The sequence below is a fragment of the Canis lupus genome, chromosome 20 (genome assembly GCF_011100685.1).
Source record: "Canis lupus familiaris isolate Mischka breed German Shepherd chromosome 20, alternate assembly UU_Cfam_GSD_1.0, whole genome shotgun sequence".
Classification (NCBI taxonomy): Eukaryota; Metazoa; Chordata; class Mammalia; order Carnivora; family Canidae; genus Canis; species Canis lupus.
In genome coordinates this window covers 25,218,786-25,246,229 of record NC_049241.1, presented here as the reverse complement: position 1 = coordinate 25,246,229, position 27,444 = coordinate 25,218,786, and the positions used below count along the sequence as shown (strand labels likewise).

Here is a 27,444-nt window from a genome sequence, read left to right as displayed (position 1 = left end):
GGGGCATGAACTTTCTATTTTTCTCCTTGAAGTTTCTAATTGTTTTTGGGGGGATGCATTATTTACCTTTTTCATATGTTCAAGTGGGACAACCTCAAAACCCTTTTTATTTTTTGTACTGACTTTCTTTTTCTCTTGGGTATCTTGGACTCTTCCATCATTGTGTTCTCATCTGGTGTGGTCAGTCACTATGTCTGGACTTTGCACTGCCTTCCTGGGGTGGGTTTGATACTTCCTGGAGGTCTTAGAGTATAGTCCGGGTGTGGGATTTGGAGCTAGACTGCTTGGGTTCTACCATAGCTCTGCCTCTGACAAGCTTACGTCTCTGGTCCCTTACTATCCTCATCTACTTAAAGGCATAATGAATTAAGGATTTGGTTTATTTGTTTAAGGCCTTTATTTTATCCTGATTTTTTTTTTTTTTTTTTTTTTTTGCCATGTAACTTTCTTTAGTACCTAATAAAATTTACAAAGCTACTGCCTAACAGCATTTGGTGATAATCATTCATAAGGATTCTTTGGCCCTAAGTGTGTTTCCTCAATTCTTTTTTTCAGTAGGAGGGAATTATATCATTGAATTAGGATTCTTAGAGAAGTATTTTGATCTTACTGGTTTAGGGTGCATCCTAATTATATTTGGGAAATAAGTGGTTATGTTTGTATGTCTTTTAAACTGATACCAAGTATTCTAGTAAAACTCCCTTATAGCTAGATCCACATGCTGTGAATCTTCCCTGTTGTCTGTGAATTATTCCATACTTCTGTTTGGAAGAATGGAATACTAACCAAGTTAAGAATCACTTTGGAGGGGCTCCCGGGTCGCTCAGTTGTTTAATTGTTCGAGTCTTGGTTTTGGCTCAGGTCATGATCTCATGGGTCGTGGGATTGAGTGCTGTGTGGGGGCTCTGTGCTCAGTGGGGAGTCTGCTTGAAGATTTTCTTTCTTTGCTCCTCCCCCCACTTATATACACACATGGTGTCGCACTCATTTGCTCTCTCTCTCTAAATAAATCTTTTTAAAAAATCACTTTGGAATGAAGTTTATTGTTCTTTATGGGGCAAATGAAGTATGTCTTTGGCCTGGTAGGAGATATCAGTAATGTCTGCGTAGAGGAGGCTGTGATATGTGTTCTCTTGAGCAACCAAGATCTTATGAAAGTTACACTCTTTGCCAATTATCTGTTGGTTCACACAGTTGTTTACAGAGGTTCTTTTCTTCATCCTTACGGACGTTGAATGTGAATTTGAAAAAAGTGCATGTTGTTTAGATAACACATCTCAACCGTTAACTTTTTATCAAGTGAACACATGAAACAAAGGGCCTGGAACAAATATAGTAACTTCTTGGTAAGTAGTGACTTCTTACTGTCTTGTAAGCCATTTTATGAACTAACAGATATTTGCCTATTTAATACCACTGAGAAAACAGGTACTTGGTGGTGTAAGTAACTTGATCTATATAAAATAACTGTTCACAGAGGGTACAGTTGGGCTCTGAATTCTTTGAGCACTTACTTACGCTCTTTTCATAATGATGTATATATTTCCTTTTCTTTGTTGGAAGTATGAATGAATAGGTTTTAAAGTATATATTCTTTTCCCAGAATTCAGTGATGAACATTTTGCCTTATCTGCTTTATCCTCTTTTTCTATTTTTTCCTGAAACATTTTAAGAAGGTAGCAGATACCTGATACTTCATCATTAAATATTATATGTCTTCTATGAATGGAGTCGTGCGTGACCTCAGGTTGTGAGCTCAAACTCCATGTTGGGCTCCATACTGGACGTGGAGCTTGCTTAAGAGTCTCTCTCCCTTTTCCTCTGTCCTTCCCCCTCCTGTAAGAAAAAAAAGAATGGAGTTATGGTTCTCTCTTTTTAAAATTTTGTTTATTTGAGGGGACAAAGGGATAGAGGAAGAGAGGGAATCTCAAGCTGATTCTGCACTGAGCATGGAATCCAATGTTGGGATCGACATCACGACCCTGGGATCGTGACCTGGGCTGAAATCAGGAGTTTATGAAGCTAAGAGTTGGTGAAGCTAAGTTTAGTCATTAGATTAAGTTGGTGTTTTCTAGTTTTCTGTACTCTAAAGGTTCAGTTCTTTTTTGTTACTAAGAAGTAATCTATGGGGTGATATTTTGAGACTATGTGATTATCCTGTTCCCCAATAATCTTTCACCCAATAGTTATAATGTCTTTGGATACTTCTGCCGGAAGCATTTATTACATTGGTGATTGCAAAATTATGATTTTCCTAATACTGTCATTTTTCTCTGAATTTGTTAGCTGGCAGTCTTCGGTAATGAAGCTTTTCTCTGCTACTCCTCTTTTGCTCCTCACTCCAGCTCCAGCTCTTTTTAAAAATAGTCATATGGGGATCCCTGGGTGGCGCAGCGGTTTGGCGCCTGCCTTTGGCCCAGGGCGCGATCCTGGAGACCCGGGATCGAATCCCACATCGGGCTCCCGGTGCATGGAGCCTGCTTCTCCCTCTGCCTGTGTCTCTGCCTCTCTCTCTCTCTCTCTCTCTCTCTCTGTGACTATCATAAATAAATAAAAATTAAAAAAAAAATAAAAATAGTCATATGGACTCATGGATTTTTTTTAAAAACTGCTCCATCGAGGTATAGCATGTAACATACAAGTCACTCATGTAAAGTGAGAATTAATTGGATTCTATTATATTCATAGATCACACAGTCATGGATTCTTTTTTATTCAATAACTATAAGCCACTAGCATTATTCTTTTCTATGCTCAAACTGTCCCAAATTTGGCCAGTGGGAGCCTCTTCAAGCTCACTGCTCTGTTCTCAGGACATTTCCCTGATTATCTTTTTTTTTTTTAATTAAAAAAGAAGATTTTTATTTATTATTTATGAGAGACACAGACATAGGCAGAGGGAGAAGCAGGCTCTCCACAGGGAGCCCAATGTGGGACTTGATCCTGGAACTCAGGATCACACCCTGAGCCAAAAGCAAATGCTCAGCCACTGAGCCACCCAGGCGTCCTCCTGTTAATCTTGAAGAACTTCCTCGTTGTTGTAACAGGGTGTCCTGATCCTGTTACGGGCCCCCTCTCTAAGGACCCCTTGATTGCTTTTAGTAGGGAGAGATATTTAGAAACCAAGATGTTGGCTTTAGGTGTATTATTGCATCTAGGCTTTTTTATTGGACAAAAAGTTTTTTTTTTAATGAAATACATTGTTTTTATATCCCCTTCCCGCTTCCCTATATTTATTTCAGACAAGAACAACAAATAGTTTACTTTTTAAGTTACCATATTGTTAAATTTGGCTATTTTGGTATAAAATTGACTATTTTTGGAGGTATAAATTTGAATACATGTGTCCATTCATATAACCAACCAGCACAATCAGAATGCAAAACATTTCCATCATCCCCTAAACTCTCTTGTCCTATCCCTTTTTTGTAGTCCTTTCCGTGTCCTTACTTGTAACCCCTGGCAGTGACTGATATGTTTTCCATCACTGTAGTTTTTTCTTGGTGAGAATGGTATTTGAATGAAATCATACAGTATACAGCATGCTCTATGCCTTTGAGATTCAGGCCCATCATTGCATGTATCTATAGTTTGTTCTTTTTTAATTATTCTCTTGTTTGGATACTCCACAGTTTATCTATTGACACTTGAATTCTTTCCAGTTTGGGGCTGTTATGAAAAGAATAGCTATAAATATTTTTGTATAGGTTTTTGTTTGAACATTAGTTTCATTTCTCTAGGGTAGATAATCATGAATGGGATTGCTGGTAAATCAGAAATAGGATCCATAGTAAGTTTTTGGTAACTTTATAAGAAGTTTATGTAGTGACTGTACAGCTTTGCATTCCTACTAGTAATACATGCTATAAGTCATCAGCACTTGTTTTGGACAGGATTTTGCCCATTCTTATAGGTGCATAATATCTCATAATGGTTTTAATTTTCATTTAATGATATTTAACATCTTTTCATGTGCATATTTTCTGTCCTTAGATATTCTTTGTTGAAGTATCTTTTCAAGGTTTTTCGTCCATTTTTTAGTTGAATTATTTCTTACTGTAATGCTTTGAAAAGTACTTTATATTCAGGATGCTTGTACTTTATCACTTATTATTTGCAGATATTTTCTGATAATCTGTAGCTTGTGTTTTCATTCCCCGAACCATATTCTTCATAAAATAAAAGCTTTTAAATTTCGACAAAGTCCAGTTTATCAATTTTTTCTTTTATAAATTGTGCTTTGGGTGTCAGGACTTAGAACTCTCCCCAACTCCAGGTCATGAAGGTTTTCTCCTGTGTTTTATTTTACAAGTTTTATAGTTTTATATTTGACATTGACATCTATGATCTATTTTGAGTTGATTTTTATTTAAGGGATGAGGTTCATGTCAATGTTTGTTATTTTGCATATGGATGTCCTATTCCAGCAGCATTTGTGGAACACTGTCTATTCTCCATTGGAATGCTTTTGCACCTGTGTGAAAAATTGGTTGGCCGTATTTGTGTGGATCTGTATCTGGAACAAATTTGTATTGGTTCCTTCCTATGTGTCAGGAAAGTCTTTGTTTTTCTTTTCCCACTCAGGTATTTGTATTTTTTGACCATCCCAGTCTTGAAAGATGATGTTTTGATTTTTGAAGACATTTCCCTTTGTTTCTTTCTTTAACAGAGAGGAAGAGCTGTTTTAGAAAACCCCCGAAACCTACATGTCTTCCATCATTTGTTTTTTTTTTTTTTTTCCCTAAAACATTGTCTAAAAGAAAACCCAAATAAACTGTTAGGAATGACTAAGAACTTTCCAAAACTTAAGTTTTTTTTTCCCCCTTTTTCTTCCATTTTTCTAAGAACGAACTACTTTCTCTTAAATTAATCTACCTTTAATATGTATGCATCAGTGGAATAGAAGCTCACTTCTCTTTCAACTCTGATTTTTTTTCTTTTTTTTTTTTTTTTAATTTTTATTTATTTATGATAGTCACAGAGAGAGAGAGAGGCAGAGACATAGGCAGAGGGAGAAGCAGGCTCCATGCACCGGGAGCCTGATGTGGGATTCGATCCCGGGTCTCCAGGATCGCGCCCTGGGCCAAAGGCAGGCGCCAAACCGCTGCGCCACCCAGGGATCCCTCAACTCTGATTTAGCAGATAGTTTCCCTTCCTTACATAGATTGGACCACTGTTTTTTTTTTTTTTTTTTTTTATTGCTGTTACATTGCCACACAGTATAAATAATCTTGACATTTATTACGGGAAGAAGGCAAAGGTGCTGTGTATTTTATTTTGTCCAAGCATGAAGCATCTTTCTTTGAGAGTTGTCCTCTTTACAATGTCCTGCAAAATACAAGACCTCACATGACTAAGATAACTTGGTGATTTTTGGTGAAGATAAACCTAGAACCTGGCTATGTGACTCTTGGTCTAGCACTGCTGTCCTAGAATGGCCAGTCTGCAAACCTCAGAGTTAACATGAAAATTTTAATGTGAAAGACATCCCGGAAATTTTCTTTGTACTCTGAGGTTCAAAAGAAGTTCATTGTGGCTGTGAGAAAAATAGTTACTCAGTGGTTTTTAGCTTACCTGAAAACATGTACAGAGTGCATGTAGGGTACAGAGATATGGAATTAGAGTGTTTGGGTAAGACGGAAGAGATCAAAGATTCTACCTTTTGAGGGCTTTTGTTTACTTGTGTGTAGAAGGACTTTATACATTTGTGAAGCAGCTCATGGATAGTTGAAAATACCTGTGATATTGCTAAAGTACTTGCAAATGTAGAAATAATTGATAATCAGGGAGTGAATCACTGTCTCTGAATGAGTTCATTTCCAGTAATGGCCTTTTATAAAACTTAGAAAAAGGAAGAGGAGTATAATGGAGTTGATGTGTCGATATTGGGAAGCATTTAATAAAAAGTGTGCTGACTGCCTTGTAAAGATTATTTTTTACCTTTTACTTCAAGTGGAACTGAAACACTGAGTTTGGACTTGTCATCACATGTGGCAAGCCCCCTTTGGGGTTGGGATCTTTGTTCATTCCTTTTTTTTTTTTTTCCTTAACAACTAACCCTTGCCTCAAGTTAGAGGGGGGAAAATAGAATTGCAAGACAAGGTGGAATTTGCTTGGAAGGCTCTGTGTAATGTTCTCATATAAATGAAAGGAATGAGTCTTCTTAAAGCATCAACACTATTAAATAGAAGAATTAAAAAAAAAATCAATCTGGCAGTAAGCCAAAAAGAAAGCATGGAGGTATTAGCTCATTAACACTCTCCATTTAATAGACAGTAACCTATTTACTGTGAACATTTCATTGATTACCTGAAGTAAATGTTAGGAAAATCTGGGTAGCAAATGTGTCCATGAGGCTCAAATATGTGAATAGTACAGGCATACGCTTTGCTCTTGGCTCTGAATGTGTGGGATTTCACTTGAAAAATCTTGAATGAACTTAATTCTTGTTGCAGTTAAAAAAAAGCTAATCTCTTATCAGGAACACTTCAGTTCTTTGTGTTGAAATAAAGTTAGATATATGTTGAACTTGTTTAAAAAAAATGGATACAGAAAAAAAAATGTTGTGGAATTCATTTCATGCAAATGAAAAACCAAAAACCATTTACAACTCATTTCATAGCTTAAAGAGTATTTAGTAGGTGCCACTCATTTTTGGAACTTTTTGAGGAATTATTATTCAACCTATGTGACTTTGTTAGCTTGGGCTAGCCTTTGCATTTTTCCAAATTTGCTTGTGTATGCGTTTTTAAAACTAGTTTTAATATTCTAGTTCTTAAAATAAAGAATTGGAGCCATCAAATTTGGCAAGCGTTAAGCATGCTAATTAGTTCAACATACTGACCAATTCTCTGAATTATTAGTTCAAAGAAGCATGTGGACAAGGATGAAATTAGATTTGGACATTTTTCACTCTAGTTGTTTTAGGATACTCAGGGTTGCTTTGATCTGTAAATAACAGATGCTTTTTCACGCATGGTTCAGGATACATCAAACATGTCTGAAACTTTGTCTCAGATTTAAGACTCATCATTCTTATTCTGAATTGGGTATACACACTTGTAAGTGTATAGCAACTTTAGAAAAGCTTTTTTTGAGTTTGTGTTTGATAGTTAACGCTCGAATATTTTATTTGTCATATAATGTATGCACAGGCTTTATTATTTTTTACAAACTGACATAAATAGTAATAAGCAAATGCATAAAATTTACTTTATTGCTAAAATAGTTTCACTTATTCACATGTCAGATTTAAGAGCAAAAGCCTTGGCAGTTATGAAAGCGTAAAGAGTATGAGTGTGTGACTATGCATACGTGCACAACATATATTGCTTATATGTGTATGTAGTATATACATGTAATTATATATGTTTAGCTGTCTGTGATAAAGATAAATCTTTATTTTTATTAGCTAAATATTCTGTTTAACTTTAGTAACTAATAACTGGAATTGAGAGCAAGCCTACTAGTCTGCATAAAACATTGTTTTTAACTTAGGTTTCATAATTTACTACCTCTTTTGGCTTTTATGTGACAATTTAATATCATTGGGAATAAATTTTGTAAGGAATGGCATTCAGTGAGTGGAGGACAGGATGAGAAATATGAAGGACTAAGATGGTAAGACTTGAGAAACCCTTGGAGTCCCCATTTTCCACAGTCCCTGATCAGAAGGCTGGCTCGCAGGCCTTGTTTCAGCACAGTCTAACATAAAAGGATGTGATAAAGTCCAAGAAATGTCCTCCACTTCATAAAGCTGCTTGTCTAGAAATAATAGAAATTCTGAATAATAATTAGACAGTATTGCATATTTTCTTTAGTAAAGTGATTTTTTTTCCTTTTGGTTATTAACATGAAGTTTTACAAGACATTTCATTTGTGACTTTTATCAAAATAGTACCATAACAGTAGCTTCTTTACTGTATCATGCATTAGGATACCTGAGTTCTAGTTGTAATTATGCCTCTTATCATCTTGTGCCTTTTGAGGTTGTTTAACCTCCTAGGGCGTTTTTTTTTTGTTGTTGTTTTTGTTTGTTTTGTTTTGTTTTTTTGTTTTTTCATTTTTAAAATGGTTGGCAATGTTGTAGGCCACATCTGGACCACAGCCTGTTTTTGTAATAGTTTTATTGGCACATAGCCATTCTCATTCGTGTATGTCTCATCTGTGCTGCTTTCACACTACAGTGGCAGGGGTGAGTAGTTGTGACAGACATTGTATGGCTCTCAAAGGTTAAAATATTAATTACCTGACTCTTGAAAGAATCTTTAACTAGATCATGTGTAATCTGCCTGGCTTAAATTTTCTCTATGCCAACTCCTTTTAAATTCTAAGACTAAAAGATATATCATATACCATGTTTCAATGTTCATTTTCCCCTTTACTTGCTTAGCTAATTATCAAGAGAAAGAAAATACTGGTTGGATCATATGGTCTCCATTTCCGTAGCAGCAGCGATACCTGGGAGATATTTAGAAATACAAATTCTAAGAATTGAAACTGGAGGGATAGGGCACAGAACTGTGTTTTATAAGGTCTCCAGGTGATTTTGATGGTCACTAAAGTGTGAGAACTATTGGACTGGCTGATACTAAGTAAGTTCACTTAAAAGTTTTTCTTGTTCTGTTTTGAAGTAAAGAAAAACTTAAATTCTACAACTGTTTAATCAGGAGAAAAATAAAATGTTGGATATTACTACAGAAAACAGTGGCTAATATTTTATCTTTTTTTTTCTTCAGTAAAACCTTTTGTCAAAAATTGTGTATAAATTTTTAAAAAGATTTTATTTAGTTTAGAGAGAGTTGCATGCACATATATGAGCAGGAGGAAAGGTAGAGGGAGAGAGAGAATCTCAAGCAGACTCCCCATTGAGCATGGAGCCTGCCTTCGGGCTTGACTCTACAACCTGAGACCATGACCTGAGCTAAAACCAAGAGTCAGATGCTTAGCCACTTGAGCCACCCAGGCACCCCATGTATAAATTTTTTTTTTTTTTTCCTTTTTTTTTTTTTTTTTTTTTTTTTTAATTTATTTATGATAGGCACACAGTGAGAGAGAGAGAGGGAGAGAGAGAGGCAGAGGGAGAAGCAGGCTCCATGCACTGGGAGCCTGACGTGGGATTCGATCCCGGGTCTCCAGGATCGCGCCCTGGGCCAAAGGCAGGCACTAAATCGCTGCGCCACCCAGGGATCCCTAAATTTTTAATATAATGACAGATATATTAAAGATAGGTCAGTGTCACCTTCAGCATGATTTTTTTTTTAACAGATTAAAAAAAGTAAGCAATATGATTGATTTCTTCATGGGATTTTCTTTTTTAGGTGGGGGATTGTGGTATTTTAAAACTAATGATTTGAAATAGTTTTCGGAGTAAAAGAAATCTATCAACAGTTGTTTTGCTTGTAAAGTAAATGGGTTAAGAAAAGGGCATTTAGGGAATACAGTAGCCTGTCTGCTATGGCTGCCTTTCTTTGCAATTTTAAGTGAGATCAGTGTTGAATTGACTTTTTTTTCATTGTGAACAACCACTAGAAATGAGCACCATTCCGACAACTCATCTACATTAGGAAAGATCACAAACATAGTGCTTTGTATTAAATCTCAAAGAGAGGAGTAGCAAAATTGCACATGTCAAGAAAGCATTACAGGATGACGCTGTTATTTGGAGAATTGCTTTCATCTTTGAGATATCTCACACCTGCTTCATTTGGCAAAGAATGTTTCATCTCATGAACCCCCCCCCCCCCCCCCCCCCCGGCCACCCGCCGAATCCAGAAGTACATAGATAAAGCACAGTAAAAGGGAAAACTTTTAACATAAAAACTTACTTAAGTGCAATCTAAAAATTCAGGGTATGTATAACCTGAACTTCCTATAAACCACCTTCATTTTGTTGAAAAGAAACCCATGGTTTGATGTACAACATGTGTACATGGACACTATATATACATTTATATACATTGGCGTGTGTGAATATGTATAAACACATTTTCATTATGTATATATATTTTAAACAATGCATATTACAAATTTTACTTATTTAATCACCTAATACTGTTTTTTTAGTTCTTCTAAGATCTATTAACCCTTGGACACTGACACACTTCTATAGGGTGAATTTACTATGCTGGTTGCTTTTACTTTCCTTTTTAAATGCACCAAAAATATAAAGTAAGTCGGAAAAGTGTGTGTGTGTATATATATGTATTTGACCATTGTTTATTATAGAGTAAGAGTTAAATGTCTTCAAATAGTAACATGATAAATCTTGTGAAGTCTTTTTTTTTTCTTTATATAAACAAGTTTGGATTTTTAGGTTGTGGGTGGTTTTTGTTTTTGCTCTCTTACTAAACATCATGATTGTTTGAATGTCTTGTAACTCCTTGAGCACCTTCCTCTAAGAGGCTAGCAGTTTTTGATAAGGGGAATATTTATTCTAGTTTTTCAAGGAGGTGGAATCAGACTTCTTTTTCACATTTTATGGATGACACATTTGGCTATTCCTGCGCAAAATCCAGTTAAAAATAATAGCATTTAATATTTAATAAAATACCAGGCTTTTTGAACCATCTGGAACTTTATTTTCTTTGCACGCAGCATCTGAGTTTCAGCTGTTAGCATTTCTCCTTTGCTCTGGGAAGGGTCAATTGCTTTTAAAGTCTTTGATGCTTGCTGTGTCAGCCCTTTTCATATTTTCAAAATGCCCGTGTAAAAGGGCTTTTCATCCATTCATGCTGATAATTCTTTTGAACTTGAGGTTTGAACCAAACTAATCAAATTTAATTATAGCTCAAATCCTGTTACAGTGAACTCCAGTAGGCTTCTAGCTTAGGTTGAATTTTTTGTTTGTTTGTTACACTGTAGTTCTCTATTACCAATAGCATTTGGAGTGGGCCGGGCTGTTGATTGTAGTTTGGGGGACCTTTTGTAAGGCTCAGAATTTTGTTCTGTTAATATTGGTGATGTGATTTGAACTTTTATTCTTTTCTAAAGGAAATACTGAATTAGTGTCAAGTAAAATTTCTCTTGCTTTGCACGTAGCCTTTCCCCTTCATCTTTAACAGTTCAAACAGTTAAAATCTAAAAACTACTTTCTTAAAGAGTCCTTCTGTTTTATTGTTGCTGATGTTTATTTTTTTGTTTGTTTCAGACATCCTCCTGGGAACACACCATGATTTATGCGTATTTGCCAGGTGTTCTGAGAGATTTTTTCTTTTTGCTTCACTAAAAAAGTTGGAACAATATTATTGACTAGAAAGAAAGTAGGAAATATGAGTGTTTTAGACTGCAGCATATATTCAAGTGTGGTGGACTGATTTTTTTTTTAGCATATTCTTCAAAATGATTGCTAGCATGTGCCTATTGTATTTCAGCATCTTGTTAAATTCACTTTTTACTCTGTATTTACACTATTTGAATGTGCAGAGCTCTTTCCCCCTACAGTTTAAATTTCTATTTTTAAGTTAGATTTTGTTTGGATTTCTGAGCAGATTTGGAGGTAATGACATTGAAAATACTTTAAGTTCCTTTTCATCTCCAAATAAAGTCTATGAAGTTTTATAATACCAGACCAATTTTTGATCTGTAAGAATAAAATGACAGAACTCATTCTTCAGAGCTCTTGATTTTGAAATGGGAAATAGCGTTCTTCAAGAAGAGCAAATGCAGAGCTCCTTGTATTAATGATGAACATTGAGTTTTCTTTTTAAAATTCATCTCAGAATTGCTAGTTTCCCAAAATTTGTTACAGCAAGTATTCTTGTTTTGTTGTAGTGAAATGAAATGTGAAGTTAATTTATATCCTAGCTGCTTTGAAGTATAATTTTGCTTGCTAAGTTGTTACGGATTTCTAATACTTACGTTTAAAGGAATTTTAGTAGTGATGGTTCCATGCGTAGCATCTGTGCAATTGCCATGTGTAAGACAAGTTTACTCCATAAATCTTTGGTGGGTTTTAGAATTGTTTGCCATAGTTCCCTCTCTGGTCAGAGGACATGGCCAGATTTTGTATACCTTTTGACTTTAATGCCAGAGAGTGTGACAGCTACATCTCGTTGTTGGTATTCTTAAGTAAACAGAAGCCCAAACTATCATTAGGAAAGTAAAACTTCCAACTAACAAGGACTGAATTTTGCTAGACCTACATAATTTCTTGAGAGCAGGGGTTAACATTTTCATTTTGAAAAAAAATGCTTCTACTTCTATCTACACATGTCTAGGCAGAGTATACTGAGTATTGTTTTAACTCTTATCTAAGTGTTGCCATTAAGAACTTAGATTGATGAAACATTTTATCTACAGGTACAGATGGTGAGAGATACAGTGTTTAATGCCTACAGACATAAACATGGGAATTGTGATACAGGAATGGGTGAGAGCATGGCCTCTGGAGGTAGCCTGTCTGAGTTCAGATCTCAGATCTCAGCTCCAGTACTTACTAGTCCTGTGTCCTTAGGCAAATTATTTAATCTCACTGGTCTCATTTTCTTCATCTGTGAGGTGAGGGTAATAATGCCTACTTATAAGATTGTTAAGATGACATGTTTGTACATATAAAGTGCCTAGGAGAGTGTCAGAAATATAGCCTGATAGAATTGTTAACGATTTTTTGTTCCTGCTGTCCTCATGATGTCATCATTATCAGGGCCATCCTGAAACTTACTAGCTTCTTCCAAGGGCATTATCATTTAGTTTCAAACTGAGTGCCTCCAGTACCCTCTAATATACTGAGTATACCCTGAATTTGATCTTTTTGGAGTCTCTTACTTGCCCTCATTATAATTTTCAGACCATAAGTTTCAAAGAGGTGACCAAAATATTGGAGTCATAAAGTTCTTTTTTAAAACTATAAGCTAGGGACACCTACCTGGGTGGCACGGTGGTTGAGCATCTGCCTTTGACTCAGGGTGTGATCCTGGGGTCTGGGATCGAGTCCCACATCTGGCTCCTGCAGAGAGCCTGCTTCTCCCTCTGCCTGTGTCTCTGCCTCTCATGAATAAATAAATAAATAAAAAATTTAAAAAGAAAAAAAAAACTGTAAGCTAACATCTTAAAATTTCGCAGTTTTCAACACAATTCTAGGATACCCAGCTTTTCTTGAAAAAAATCAGAATATCTGGCATTATCTAGTCTGCATTCCTGCATGGCAGCAGTTGACTTGAGCTGAGTAGCAGCTGCTTTCTTAGACAGAGGCTGTGCCCTGCAGATCACCAGAATCTCTACCAGTCCCTGTTGTCTCTGACACCTTCCTCACTTCAGCCATTTATACCATAGTTTGGGCCACATAATACTATTTGTTGCCAGCAGTTTAGACTAAGCAATGATAATGCATACTCACATTCTACTGCCCCTTCACTGGTAGGCTGCTAAATTTTGATCACTGTATGAAACATGAATTTGTTGAAATCAAGTATACATAATAGTGTTTTGATTTTGCCTATTAGAACATTGTGCTGTGCAGGTGGGCCCTGTGCTATTAGAACAGGGTACAACTAAAAAAAAAAAAAAAAAAAAAAAAAAAACAGGGTACAACTTTCTGAAAATAAGAGATGAGAGGGCTGCCTGGGTGGCTCAGCGGTTGAGTGCCTGCCTTTGACTCAGGTCGTGATCCCGGGATCTGGGATTGAGTCCTGCGTAGGGCTCCCCATGGGGAGTCTGCTTCTCCCTCTGCCTGTGTCTCTGCCTCTCTCTCTCTCTCAGTCTGTGTCTCTCATGAATAAATAAATAAATCTTAAAAAAAATATATGAGAGGTGAGAAGTACAGCCTATGTTTAAACTCAAGCCAAAGCAAAAGTGATTGAAGCCCAAGCCACAGAAAATTGGGATGTGAAAGAATTTTGCCTTGAATATGTAAGGGAGCACAGTTGAAGTAAGTTACAGTGCAAAAGGGTTGTCAGCAGGAGTAAAGAGTGACAACTGTGATGCCTTAAGGCAGGCCGTGTCAGCCTGTGCACAGTTGACATTTTGGGCCTAATAAATTACTGAATGTGGGGGCTGCTGTGTGCATATAGGAGGTTTAGCAGCATCCCTGCCCTCCACCTACTAGATGCCAGAAGCACCTTAGCTCATCCCCCAGTAGTGACAACCAAATGTCCCCTGGAGGGCAGACTTGTTCGTGGTTGAGAATCACTGTTTTAAAGATACAGAAGGCTTTATATTATAATACAGTAGTTACTCTGCTCTAGTTTCCATTGACCTCTTTGATGCGGCTTTTATTCTTTGAATCTTCTAGAATCTACTTTCCTAAAAACATGCAGTGTTTATTTTGTAGGCATTTTAATGCAGAGCAGAGAGGAGATAGCCCCCCCCTCCCCCTCTCGCTCCCTCTCTCCCTCCTCCCCCTCCCCTTTACAGTCAAGCCCAACTAATAACTTTAACAGGAGGCCACCTGACAGACTTCTAAGGGAATCCTCCACATGCTGAGGATCTTGACTCTTGTTCTTCTCCACTGCTCAGGAACTCTCTGAGCTTGGGGCAGTCCATGCTCTCTCTGCAGCTGGTGTATAAATGAGGTGATTGTATCAGATAATGATCAAGATGCCTTCAAGATAAAATTTAGGATGCAAGATGGAAAGTATTGTAAGATTTCTGACACCTTTACTGTGTGTGTGTGTACACACACACACACACAATTTTGGCTATTCCCTCATCTGAAGTCAAACATTAATAGTCAAGATCATTGAACCAGAAGAATATGCCATAGTTTTCACCTTGTTAAAATGAGGGGCTTCAATAAGGGGTCATGGTAACATCAGAATCACTCAGGGGAGCATCGGAAGTGCTTTAGATGACTGTGTTGATTTTTCTATAGCTATAATGAATTAGCACAAACTTAGTGGCTTAAAACAACACTTACTATCTCACAGTTCCTTAGACCAGTCTGGGCGATGTGGCTGGATTCTCTGCGTAGGATCTCACAAGGCAGTAGTCAAGGTGTCAGCCAGCGCTGTGATCTCATCTGAAGCTGTGGGGTGCTCCCTCAAGCTTATATGGCCATGAGCACGTTTCTTTCCTTGTGCCTGTTTTGATGAATTAGGATCAGGAAAATAATCATGACATGTATTATGATTTTTTAGAGTTAAGACCTCATAGACTCACCAACATTTTACTCTGTAACATTAAGAAACTTGAGAGGTTTTGTCACTAAAAAGTATATCTTGTTTTTGTAACAGTGGTATCAGTTGTTAGAGTCCTAGGATTTTTATTAAGCAACTAACAATTTTCTAGGAGCTAAATTTTACACTTGCAGCTGTCAAAAGCCAAAGTTATTTCCAAACGATCTTCATCCCCCTTCCCCAGAATAATAATTCACAAGCTTGTTAATGTTCTTGGGTTCTCATGGATGTGAGAAGTTTAGAGAAGCAGTGTCCAGACATAAGGATGGAGTACTTTTCCATTACTAAGTATATTGCTATGATTTATAGACAGATGAGAACATATCTTTTTTTTTTTTTTTTTTTAAGATTTATTTACTTATTTTAGAGAGTACACAAGCCAGGGGAGGGGCAGAGGGAGAGGGAGACAAGCAGACTCTCCCCTGAGCAGGAGCTCGATCCCAGGACTTTGAGATCATGACCTGAGCTGCAATCAATTGTTGGATGGACGCTCAATTGCCTGAACCGCCCAGGTGCCTGAGAACATCTTTTTACTTACGTGGATCTGCATATGTTTCTTCTAAGATGGCTTCTCTGAGAGTAATGTAATTGAGTAATTTAGCCAGTGGTATAAAAACTGGGACTCCTGGTTAGGATTCTAAGATGTTGTGGACAGACACCAAGTTTAGATATTAAGCTTAGAAGGATTTTAGATTCATAATTTTGAATGATCCTTACCCCCTCCCCACAATGACTTACACTGTATTTATAAACATTCACATAATACTGATATATTATCTATATGCCAGAGTCTGTGAATATAAGAAGAGGCAGAGTCACAGCTATCCTTAAGGAGCTCATAGTTTTGAGGTAGGAAATCAAGAGTCAGCATCATTTAAAACAGATTAGAAGTTGTAGAATCAAAGTTAGTGAGGTAGAAGCATGTATTAGGTCCACAGCTTATCACAGATTTCCTGTATAGCAGAAACCACATTACATCATTTGTATCTAATGAAATTGTTTCTTTTTCTTTCTCTCTCTCTTTTTTAAGTACTGAAAATACTGAAAGCAAGTGAGGGATGCCAGAAGCAAGTGAGATCATATGCAACTGGAAATTCATATTATGGCGGAGCAAGTAAAGTTATGGCCAAAGATATCATTCTGATATATAATGCATCCAGCTGGTGTGTTTATCAAAACACTTTATATGCTCTCATTAGGCAGTTCATTTTTCATATAATTTGGGGACAGTCAACTTAGATAATTTTTATGTGAAACAAAGACTCACCAACATTTTGTACCTTCCTGGCATCCGATTAGTAAGGTAGTTCTTATTAACTCTTGCTGTCTTTCACAGCTCATTTGACTAAATTTTATTAAAACTGCTGTCTATAGCTTCCCATGAGCAGGTTTTCTTAGCATAGAAGTCCTGTAGACAAAATGAAACTACAAATGACATGTCTTTGTAACTTACGTGCTCAGCTAAACTGACATCAAATATTAATACCAGCAATTTAATCTTCAGTGGACTTTTAGGACAAATACTTGCGATTGTACCATTTGAAGCTTTTTTATTTTGATGGTGAAATACATTTAACAAACTTTGCCATTGTAACCATTTTTGAGTGTACAATTCAGTAGCATAAATTACTTTCATAGTGTTGCGCAACCATCACTCCTCTATTTCCAAAACTTTGTCATCACCCCAAACATGAACTCTATAACCATTAAGCAATAATTCTTCATTCCCCCCTCCCTCTCCCAATTCTTAGTGTGCTCCAGGCTTCTTTCTGTGTCTACGAATTTGCCTATTTTAGATGTTGTATGTAAGTGCATTATAAAATATTTGTTATCTGTGTCTGGCTTATTTCACTTAACACAATGTTTTCAAGCTTTATCCATGATGTGGTTTATATGTCAAAACTTCATTGCTTTTAAAGGCTGAGTAATATTCCTTTTTATCCAAATAGCATATTTTGTTTATCCATTTCCCCGTTGCTTCCATCTTTTGGCTATTGTGAGTAATACTGCAGTGTCTTAGTCCATTAGGGCCACCATAACAAAATCTCACGAACTGGGGGCTCGTAAACAGCAGAAATGTATTGCTCACACGTCCAGAGGCTGGAAATCCAAGATCAGAGTACCAGCCTGGTCTGGTGAGAGCTTTCTTCTGCACCTGGAAGAAGCGGTAGGGAGTACTATGGACTGACTCTCATTCATTCATTTATTCATTTATTATTTTTTTTCTGACTCTCTTTTATAAGAGTGCTAATCCCATTCATGAGGGTCCTGCTCTCATAACCTCATCACTTTCCAAAGGCCCCACCTAAAACCATCATGTTAGGCATTAGGATTCCACTAGATGAGTTTTGAGGGACAGAAACACTCAGACTGTAGCATGCAGTGAACATTGATACACAGGTTTCTGAGTCCCTGCTTTCCGTTATTTGGGTATATACCTAGGACCGAAATTACTGGGTCGTATAGTAATTCTGTGTTTAGGTTTTTGAGCAGCTGCCCATTTTCCACAATGGCTGCAACATGTTAAAATTCCCACAAACGGTGTATGAGAGCTTGTTTCTCTGCAATACGTATAATTTTTCTATTTTGATTATAGCCATCCTGGTAGGTGTGAAGTAATTTAAGCCATTTGGTTGTTTAGAAGGTAAATTGAAGAAAATTTGTTTATGAGAACTTTAAGCCTTGTATAAAAATACCCTGAATTTAACCATTTTTAAAAAATTGTATTTTAAAATATTTTACATAATAAAAAATTTGTTAGACCCTCTAATTCTTTTATATGTTAATGTGAATCATTTTTATCCCAGTTGTCATGATCTTTAAAGTGTTCATAGCCTCCCTTTAAAAAAAAAGAAAAAAAGGAAAGTAATGAAGTGGGACACATTCTTTGTGAAGAAAAAGGAATTTATTACAAATGAATGCTAACTGTATTTCAGCCACAAGAAACTAGTCGGAAATCTGCAAACAGGCCATGCACATCTGCTTATGCCAGTGGTTCTCAGAGTGTGGTCCATTGATCAACATCACTTGGGAACTTGTTATAAATGCAGATTTTCAGGCCCTGCCTAAAACAGAAACCTGAGGATGTGTTTTAATAAGCCCTCCATAGGATTATGATGCATGCTAAATTTAATCTGTTCTGTCCTGTTTGAGTGCTTTTCTTGTTCTTGAGAGCATGGAGAGAGTCTGTGCACCTTCTAGGAGGGCTTTCCTTCTTAATTTAGCCACCTCTGGCTCTGGGCTCCCAGAGTCTCTGCTGTGTAGGTAGAATGCTGATAGTTTATTGGGTATCCCTTCCAGTTTGAGATGTCCTTCACTGTAGGGATTCACTTCTCTTTGAATTGTTTATTTGTCATAATGCTTAGCAAACTGTAGAGTTTCTTTAAAGGTTTCTTCATTTGAATAGTGTTCCCTATGGGTTAAGGACAGATATATAGAGTAATTACAGGGAAGGAGAAGGGAAACCATTTATTTGACTTATGGGGTAGTGGGAATCATGGCAAAACGTGAATTTAAGTTGTTAAAAATTTTTCCTTGTGGGGTTAGGCTTTCTTATTGCTTAGATTCCTTTCTGCCTCATTGCATTTTGCCTTATTGTGACAGTAGTAGGCTGTTGAGAACTCAGAATTATCAGGAGGAACTTGTTTTAAAATACACATGGCTGTCTGGAATGAATTTTGAAAATGGGAGGCAGATCCTGAGATGATTTTGTTTTCATCTTTAGTGTATAGCAACGTGTCTTTCAAGGAAGTTCTTTGTATCAGTATTATTTTACTAGTTTGATAACATACTTTAGATTTTTTTTTTAAAGGATATTTTTACCCTGCGATATTTAAATACATGACTAGGTGAAGATATCATTTAGTTTTGGCATGCATTCTCTCATTAAATAATGGGATCTGTATTTTGCAATTTCTGGGTTAAAAATGAAAACACGGTCAGTGGTTGCAGCTTCTGTACCTTACAGCTGCAATAGACATTTCTTGGTAAGACAGATCTCTTTTCACTCACAGATTGGCTTTTTAGCTTAGGTTTTATAAAGCCTCCAAACTGAAGTTGTGTTGGAGTTGAGTGTCTTGCCGTTAACAGACTCCTAGGGCTCTGTTTGTTTCCCACAATTTTCTGCATGTTTGTCCCAAATGAACCATAAAATGGTTCAGTGCCAACATGTGGTTTCAATAACAAATAAGCATGGGCAAATGAATGTTGCATTGGAATTGGAAGTTTTATACATATACCATGACTTTAACTTCTAAGTCAGTTCATAGCTTTGTTAGTGTGAAATAATTTATCAGTCACTATTTGAAATTTTTCATTCCATGCACCAGTTATTTGGAGTATGATGATTGAAAATTACACATTTTTTGGTGATCCCTGGGTGGCTCAGCGGTTTAGCACCTGCCTTTGGCCCAGGGCGTGATCCTGGAGTCCCGGGATCGAGTCCTGTGTCAGGCTCCTGGCATGGAGCCTGCTTCTCCCTCTGCCTGTGTCTCTGCCTCTCTCTCTATGTCTATCATGAATAAATAAATAAATCTTTAAAAAAAAAAAAAAGAAAATTATACATTTTTTTTGTAAGCAATTTTCTGCAAGTTTTTCATAGTATATTTCTTATTTTTTAAAAAAAGATATTTATTTATCATGAAAGACAGAGAGGCAGAGACATGGGCAGAAGGAGAAGCAGTTCCCTTCAGGGAGCCTGATGTGGAACTTGATCCCAGGACCCGAGGATCGCGACCTGAGCCAAAGGCAGATGCTCAACCACTGAGCCACCCAGGCGCCTCTCATAGTATCTTTCTAATGAAGTTTTATGGTTAAGTGGGATGGGAACAAATTTCTTTCTGACCTCTTTTTTACCTTCTTGTTTTTTAATTATCATGGTTTATATTGCATAAAAATGACCCTTTCATATTATAAAACTCACTTCTTTACAAAAGTTCCTGTTGAACATGAGGCTATCCAAATAGGCATGTACTCCATTAGCTGCTTTAAGTATCAGGATTAGGTGTAAGTGGACATTGCTTCTTTTTCCCCTCTCTCTGGTGGAATAACATGAGATGGAGTCTGTGTACATTTGTCTATTTCCTCAGGTGGGCCATGAGCTGGGGGTTAGGGAGGATAGAAGGAGTGATGAAACAAAGAGAATTAATTGAAGACATATGGAATTGAGTATCTTGCCTTTAACAAGTTTTTGCTGATCTGCAACCATATTTTCCAATCAGCTTTACCCTAATGAAAATGATATTCCGGTCTAAGAATAAAGAAATAATGTATTATATTTAAGAAGGCATTTTCAGGGTTCATGAGTAGCTCCGTTGGTTAAGTGTCTGCCTTTGGTTTAGGTCATGATCCCAGAATCGTGTGATTGAGTCCCCTATTGGGCTCCCTGCTCTGCAAGAAGTCTGCTTCTAGCCTCTACCCTTCCCCCCTGTCTTTCTCTTTCACACTCTCTCTCAAATAAATAAAATCTTTTAAAAAATAAATAGATATTTTCAGTTGTTACGGTTTGTTTATAGCTCAGTTTTGTTTCTTTTGCTTTATATTTTGTGTCTTTTTTTTTTTTTCTAAATTCTGGGACTAACATTTTGTTTTTACATTATAATTTAGTCTCTTCAAAGTACTTATTACTTTTAGATCAGCTTTATAGAGCTATCATTTACCTATGCCTGTTTTAAGCAAATAGTTCAGTATTTTTTGACATATTCATAAACCTTGTTTTATTTTTAAAACTTATTTATTCATGAGAGAGAGAGACAGAGACACAGGCAGAGGGAGAAGCAGGCTCCATGCAGGGAGCCCAGTGTGGGACTCGATCCTGGGACTCGGGGATCATGCCCTGAGCTGAAGGCAGATGCTCAACCGCTGAGCCACCTAGGCGCCCTATTCATACAACTAAATAACCTATCATCCCAAGTGAGATAGAGATAAAGAATAGGTGTCAGCAAACTTTTTGTGTAAAGGGTAGGGTCAGATGATAAATATTTTAGACTTCGTTGGCCATAAAATCTGTGTTGTAAGTACCCTACTCTGCCCTTGTAGTGTAAAAGCAGTTGTAGACAGCATATAATTAATAGGCATGGCTGTATTCCAGTAAAACTTGATTTACCAAAGACAGGCAGCCAGCCTGCATACCATCGTTAGCCAGTCCCTGATACACAGCATTTTCATCACCCCCAGAAAAAGTTCCTTTGTGTCCTTTATAGTCAGATATCTGTATTCAGCCCTATGCAACTACTAATCAGCTACCTAGCACTTTAGAGCCTGTGTGTGTGTGTGTGTGTGTGTGTGTGTATTTTTAAAAGATTTTTTATTTATTTGAGAGACAGCACAAGCAGGAGGGGCAGAGGGAAAGGGAGAAAATCTCAAGCAGATTGCACTGTACATGGAGCTGGACACAGGGCTTGATCCCATGACCCTGAGATCATGACTTGAGGTGACAACCAAGAATCAGATGCTGAACTCACTGTGCCACCCAGGCACTCCAATCCTGTGTCTGTTTTAAAGAACTTAAAATAAATGAAATCATGCAGTGTATACTCTGTGGCATCTGGCTCCTTTTGTTTAGCATTATTTTTAAGTTCATCCATGTTGTTGCTGTATCTGAGTTCATTCTTTTTTGTTGTTGAGTGGTATAATTGTGTAAATATAAATATATCACAGTTGCTTATTCTGTAGATAGACATGTGGATTGTCAATTTTTGGCTATTAAATTAGCAACTATGAGCATTCTTAAGCATGTCTTTTTTTTTTTAAGATTTTATTTATTCATTCATTCATTCATTCATTCATTCATTCATGAGAGACACAGAGAGAGAGGGAGAGACACAGGCAGAGGAAGAAGCAGGCTTCATGCAGGGAGCCCAATACAGGACTCGATCCTGGAACTCCAGGATCATACCCTGAGCCCAAAGCGCATGCTCAAACTGCTGAGCCACCCAGGCGTCCCTCTTAAGCATGTCTTTATGTGGGTATTTGTTATAACTTGTTTTGGGCAGATACCTGGAAGTGGAGAAGATGGGCCATATGGTATGTAACTTTTTAAGGAACTACCAAACCGTTCTCCAAAGTTATTGTACTATATATATATATTTTAAAGATTTATTTATTCATTCATTCAGAGAGAGAGTGAAGAGAGAGGCAGAGACACAGGCAGAGGGAGAAGCAGGCCCCATGCAGGAAGCCCGATGTGGGACTCAATCCCGGGTGTTCAGGATCACACCCCGGGCTGCAGGCGGCGCTAAACCACTGCGCCAACGGGGCTGCCCAGTTACTGTACTATATTATATTCCTTCCGGCTATGATTGAGAGTTATAGTTGCTCCATATTCTTGCCAACACTTGGTACTGTCAGTCTTCTTACTTTTTTACTTATCTGTTCCAGTATGCATTCTTTTTCTTTCCTGCCTTACCTTATTGGTTAGACCCTGCAGTAAAATACTAAATAGAAGTGGCAACAACAAGGGCCTCCTTGTTGTTTCTCCAGTCTCAGGCAGGGGAAAAGGGTAAAGTCTTTTGCCATTAAGTATGGTGTCAGCTGCCTGTTTAGAGGTGTTCTTCCGTAGGTTGGGAAAGTTCCCAACTACTGCTGGCTTTTTTTTTTTTTTAATTATTATAATGGGTGTTTAATTTTTTCAAAAGCCTTTTGATCATGACTGTTCTTCTTTATTCTGTTAATGTGGCAAATTACATTGATTTTAGAATGATGAAACAACCTTGTATTCCTGGAATAGAGATCACTTGCTCATGATGTATGATTATCATTTTTATGTATTTCTGGGATCACTAAATATTTTGTTAAGGATTTTTACTTCTGTCTTCATGAAGAATATTGATCTGTAGATTTTTCTTGGAATATCTTTGGTTTTGATATCAGGGTAATTCAGGCCTCATGAAATGTGTTAGGAAATCTATTTTCTAAAAGAGTTCATGTGAGATTGATAGGACTGCTGAGGTATTCTATTTTGTGCCAGTTTTTCAAAAAATTTGTCCATTTCATCTAAGTTGTTGGTCTTATCCTTTTTTTTTTTTAAGGTTTTATTTATTTATTCATGAGAAACAGAGGGAGAGAGGCAGAGACACAGGCAGAGGGAGAAGCAGGCTCCATGCGGAGAGCGTGTTGTGGGACTCGATCCCGGGTCTCCAGGATCACACCCTGGGCTGAAGGTGGCGCTAAACCACTAGGCCACCAGGGCTGCCCTGTCTTATCCTTTTTTTTTTTTTTTTTCCTGTCTTATCCTTTTAATGTGATGTCACCTCTTTCATTCCCTATATTGGTTACTTGTATCTTGTCTTTTTGTTTCTTGGTCAGTATAGCTGGAGATTTGTGAATTTATTGATCTATTCAAAGAACCAGTTTTTAAAAATTGATTTTATCTACTTTTATTTTTTCTATTTCATTGCTTTCTGCTTTTATCTTTATTATTTCCTTTTTCCTATTACTTTGGTTTATTTTTCTCTTCTCCTTCCAGCTTTAGAAGTTGGAAGCTTAGGTCATTGATTTGTAAATCTTCCTTTTTTTTCCTCATGTAAGCATTTAAGTTTATAAATTTTCCTCTAAGCACCAGATTAGGTATATCTCCCAAACTGTGTAATGATGTGTTTTCACTTTCATTCATTGCATGATAGATATTTTTTTAATTGAAGTATAGTTGATGACATTCAATGTTACATTAACTTCAGGTATACAACATACAACATGACTCAGCAATTCTATACGTTATGCTGTGCTCACTGTTATAGTTACCATCACCACACCTCATACAGTGTTATTACAATATTGTTGACCATATTCTCTATGCTGTACACTCTGTGACTTACTGGAAATTTGTACCTCTTAATCCCTCTCACCTATTTCTGTACCATCTCTCCCCTCTGGCAATCACCAGTTCTGTTTTTTTCAGTCTCTGTTGTTTATTTCACAGTATTTTCTGAATAGAAATGATGGTATTTTCCCTTAGGATGTATAGTGCCACAAGGAGAAAAGAGCCAGATAATACATAAAATAACAATACTTTTTTTTGAGCCCATCATAGAGCTGAGATTGCAAGGCAACCAAGGAAACTGAATAACAGAGGATCACAAGCCCCTCTAGGAAGGGACAGGACATAGGGACTGTTTTCACCTTTGGTAGATAGGAAGAGGTGGTAGCCAAAAATGAGTCACAAGGAAATACCTGAAATCTTAGCATATTTTGGAAGGCTCAGTGCAGTCTATTGCGAGAGCTTAGAATTCCGTGAAGCCTCAAGTGCCAGGGGGATCTGCACCCATTCAGCTTATTTCTTGTTGCTCTACCAGCTACTTAAAAGAAGGGTTTGGGGACAGGGGAGAACACCTGAGAGAGCCTCCTTGTGGCACAGAATTTGAGAGTGGAGCAGGAGTACACAGAAAGGCCCATCTGCTCTGGACCCTCCATGAGTATAAGGTGGTAATCAGGAGAACAGGCCCCAAACTTACCCATATCCCAGGGCAAGGTTGGCTGCTGCTAGTGAAGGAAGAATAGAAATCTTTCCTCAGTTTTGTAATTATACTTGGAAAATGCCATCTGCCATGAGGGGAGTGCTGGAAAAATAAAAGTGAAGTCTTTTATTTCTGTGGCTTGTGACTAGGAAGTGACTGACTCCATGTAGAGTAGCTGTCAGCCTCCTGGCTGACTGATTTGGAGCCTTTCTGCAGGACATATATACCTGATGCCCCAGTTTAGCTTGGGATTACTGCTCGGGATTCATTTTGGAGTGTTATAGTTTCTTTTGAGAATTTCTGGTTGACACCCTTTATTAATTTTATGTTTGAGATACTTATTCTTCTGTGTATGTGGATGTACTTAAATTGGGAGGTACATATTTGGGATATCAGTCTTTTGTCATGCATGTTGTAAATATATGCATAGTTCTGTCAGTTGCCTTTTACTTTTCTCCAAGACCTTCATGTTCCATATGGAGGTTTTATATTTTTATGTAGACGAATATATCATTTCCCCCTCCATCATTACTTCTTCCTTTGCTTTTATGGAAAGGCCTATGTTGATTTATTTTTTCAAGGCGTAATTTACATATTCTCAAGTGCACAGGTGTTCAGTGTACAGCTCGCTGTGTTGCATGTATGTACATATCCCTTTAACCACCACCCAGTTGATGGTAAAAAAACTTTTTCATCACCCAGAAGCTCCCAGGCTCTTCCTGTTTCATGTTTGCATCCTTTCTCCCCTAGAGTTGACTAACCACTGTTGTGACTTTGCTCGTCATAGATGTTTTATCTGTTCCTGGCCTTCATGTGAATATAATCACATACTGTGTGTGTTCTTTTGTATCAGCCTGTCTTCACTGAGATTCAGCCATATTTTATGTGTAATAATTCTTTTTTTACTTTGTTTTACAGTATCTCTTTATATCAATATTCTACAATTTGTGTATCACTCTGTTGATGGTATTTGGGTGGTTGGACAGTTTTTGGTATTATGAATAAAGCTATGAACACTCTAGTATGTGATTTTTTTTTTGTGAGTTCAAGTACTCATTTCTCTTGGATATGCACATAGGGGTAGAATGGCTGTATCACAGGGTATGATGTATATTTAACTTAATAGATATTGCCAAAATAGTGGTTCAACCAATTCACAACTCCCCCAAAAAGTCACTTACTCATTATTCTTCTCTTGTTGGATTGTTTTTGTTTTACATATTTCTAGCAAAAATTCTGGTGTAAGTTCATCTTCCAACTGTAGCCTTCACTGTGAGAAATCCTGTTTTGTATAATTAAGTGACAAAAACCAGCTCTGTGGAACATGACAGTAGGTGAGGCCTAGTACCCCTAGTGTATCTAAGTATTCTTAAAATACTGGTGTTTAGGAAATGCCGTTATTCTATTTCAAAGTCAGTACATTCCTTTAACAACTTTGTTTAGCTCGTGTAAATTCTTTAGGTTGGATAGAGGGTGTTGTCTGGTAAAATTTTGTTGTGATTTTATTCAAGTGTCCTGGCACAGAGGAGACTTTTTTGTGTATGTGATTTAATTGATTATATTTAAATGAAAAACTCCCCAAAATGATTTACTTTTGCTTTAGGGGTGTTGTCTCTAAATTCCTCTCTTAATGTGGAAATCTGGAAATCTCATTCTTAATGTATTTGGGACCCTCAAGGCTGTTCGAATCTTCTGACCCCCTGTAGAAAGAAAGCTATTCTTGTGTTCACATCATGTATACTTGGCTCGATAAGTGAAATGGTATGATTATAGAGGACTGTTAAGAAAATCCATGCCACAGGGAAAGGGGTCTGGCTGTTACCACTTACAGAATGGTTGAAGTGCTAAGAACATCTTCTAATATTACAAGGAGCCTAGGATTCTCTGAAGATGGGATCACTGTCTTTAGTACTTACTAACATGGGATTGTTTTCACACTGGCTCAGACTCTGTGAATAGGTTAGCACCACCAGGAGTCTCCATCCCCAACACCCCTGTTTTGCTCAGTGGTTTCTGTGTTTTTGCCCCTGTATTCATAAAAACATTGTATGTGGGACTTTCTCATGTTCCCCTTTCTTGCTCTTGGACATGCTGGTACTGCCTCCTTTTCAAGTGCGATGGCAAGAATAGCTGGAAGGAGCAAACTGTTACTGCTTCACAGTGCCCACACATCCCATCTGGCCCTTAACACACATGCTATACTTGCCCTTGGTTCCTAACCAAGAATCCAAACTTTGCCTGCTCTCTTGTTTTAAGTTGCCTTGGTTTCTGGCAAGAAGTCCTACTAGATTCGAGTAGAGCCTAGAGTAACATCATGTGGTTTTTAACTTACCCACAGACCTGTAGAACCTAACCCCATGTAAAATTAAACTTCACTGGGAAGGTTCCAAAGGCATGAGAATCGTGGCTTTTTAGGGGACTGACTGCATCAAGAAATGCCAACCAGAAAAGAGGCAGCAGTTGATTGTGATGTTTCCTGCAGCTTTCTAGAGAAGAGCTTGTGTGTGGTTTTGATGTAGCAAACCAAGGATTTAAATCCAGCATCTAGGGCAGCCCCGGTGGCACAGCGGTTTGGCGCCGCCTGCAGCCTGGGGTGTGATCCTGGAGTCCCGGGATCGAGTCCCACATCGGGCTCCCTGCATGGAGCCTGCTTCTCCCTCTCCCTGTCTCTCTCTCTCTCTCTCTCTCTGTGTCTATGAATAAATAAATAAAATCTTAAAAAAAAAATAAATCCAGCATCTACTATGCACTGGGCCCTATATTGGTACATTTCACATTTAGAAACTTGTTGAATTAAAGCCAGCATATATCTATGAGCATATATTAAGGTTGAAGAGGCTTAATAATGAAACAAAATGAGATAAATCCCACAGGCAAAG

At 37.4% G+C, this 27,444-nt stretch overlaps 1 protein-coding gene across 22 annotated transcripts in view; it reads left to right on the top strand.

The window, feature by feature from the left end:
• The window catches only part of SLC25A26 (solute carrier family 25 member 26), a 196,316-nt gene that overhangs the window by 112,698 nt on the left and 56,174 nt on the right, over positions 1-27,444 (top strand). For 2 of the 22 annotated variants that reach the window (XM_038565914.1, XM_038565912.1), the window contains exon 3: positions 16,144-16,276. The exons of 19 other annotated variants lie outside the window; for them this stretch is intronic. In XM_038565914.1, the coding sequence (XP_038421842.1) occupies positions 16,264-16,276 (13 nt within the window). In that variant the 5' untranslated portion in view covers positions 16,144-16,263. Of the gene's footprint in view, positions 1-1,208; positions 1,347-16,143; positions 16,277-27,444 lie in introns of those variants that run through there. One more of the 22 variants, XM_038565911.1, reaches the window with a different exon arrangement.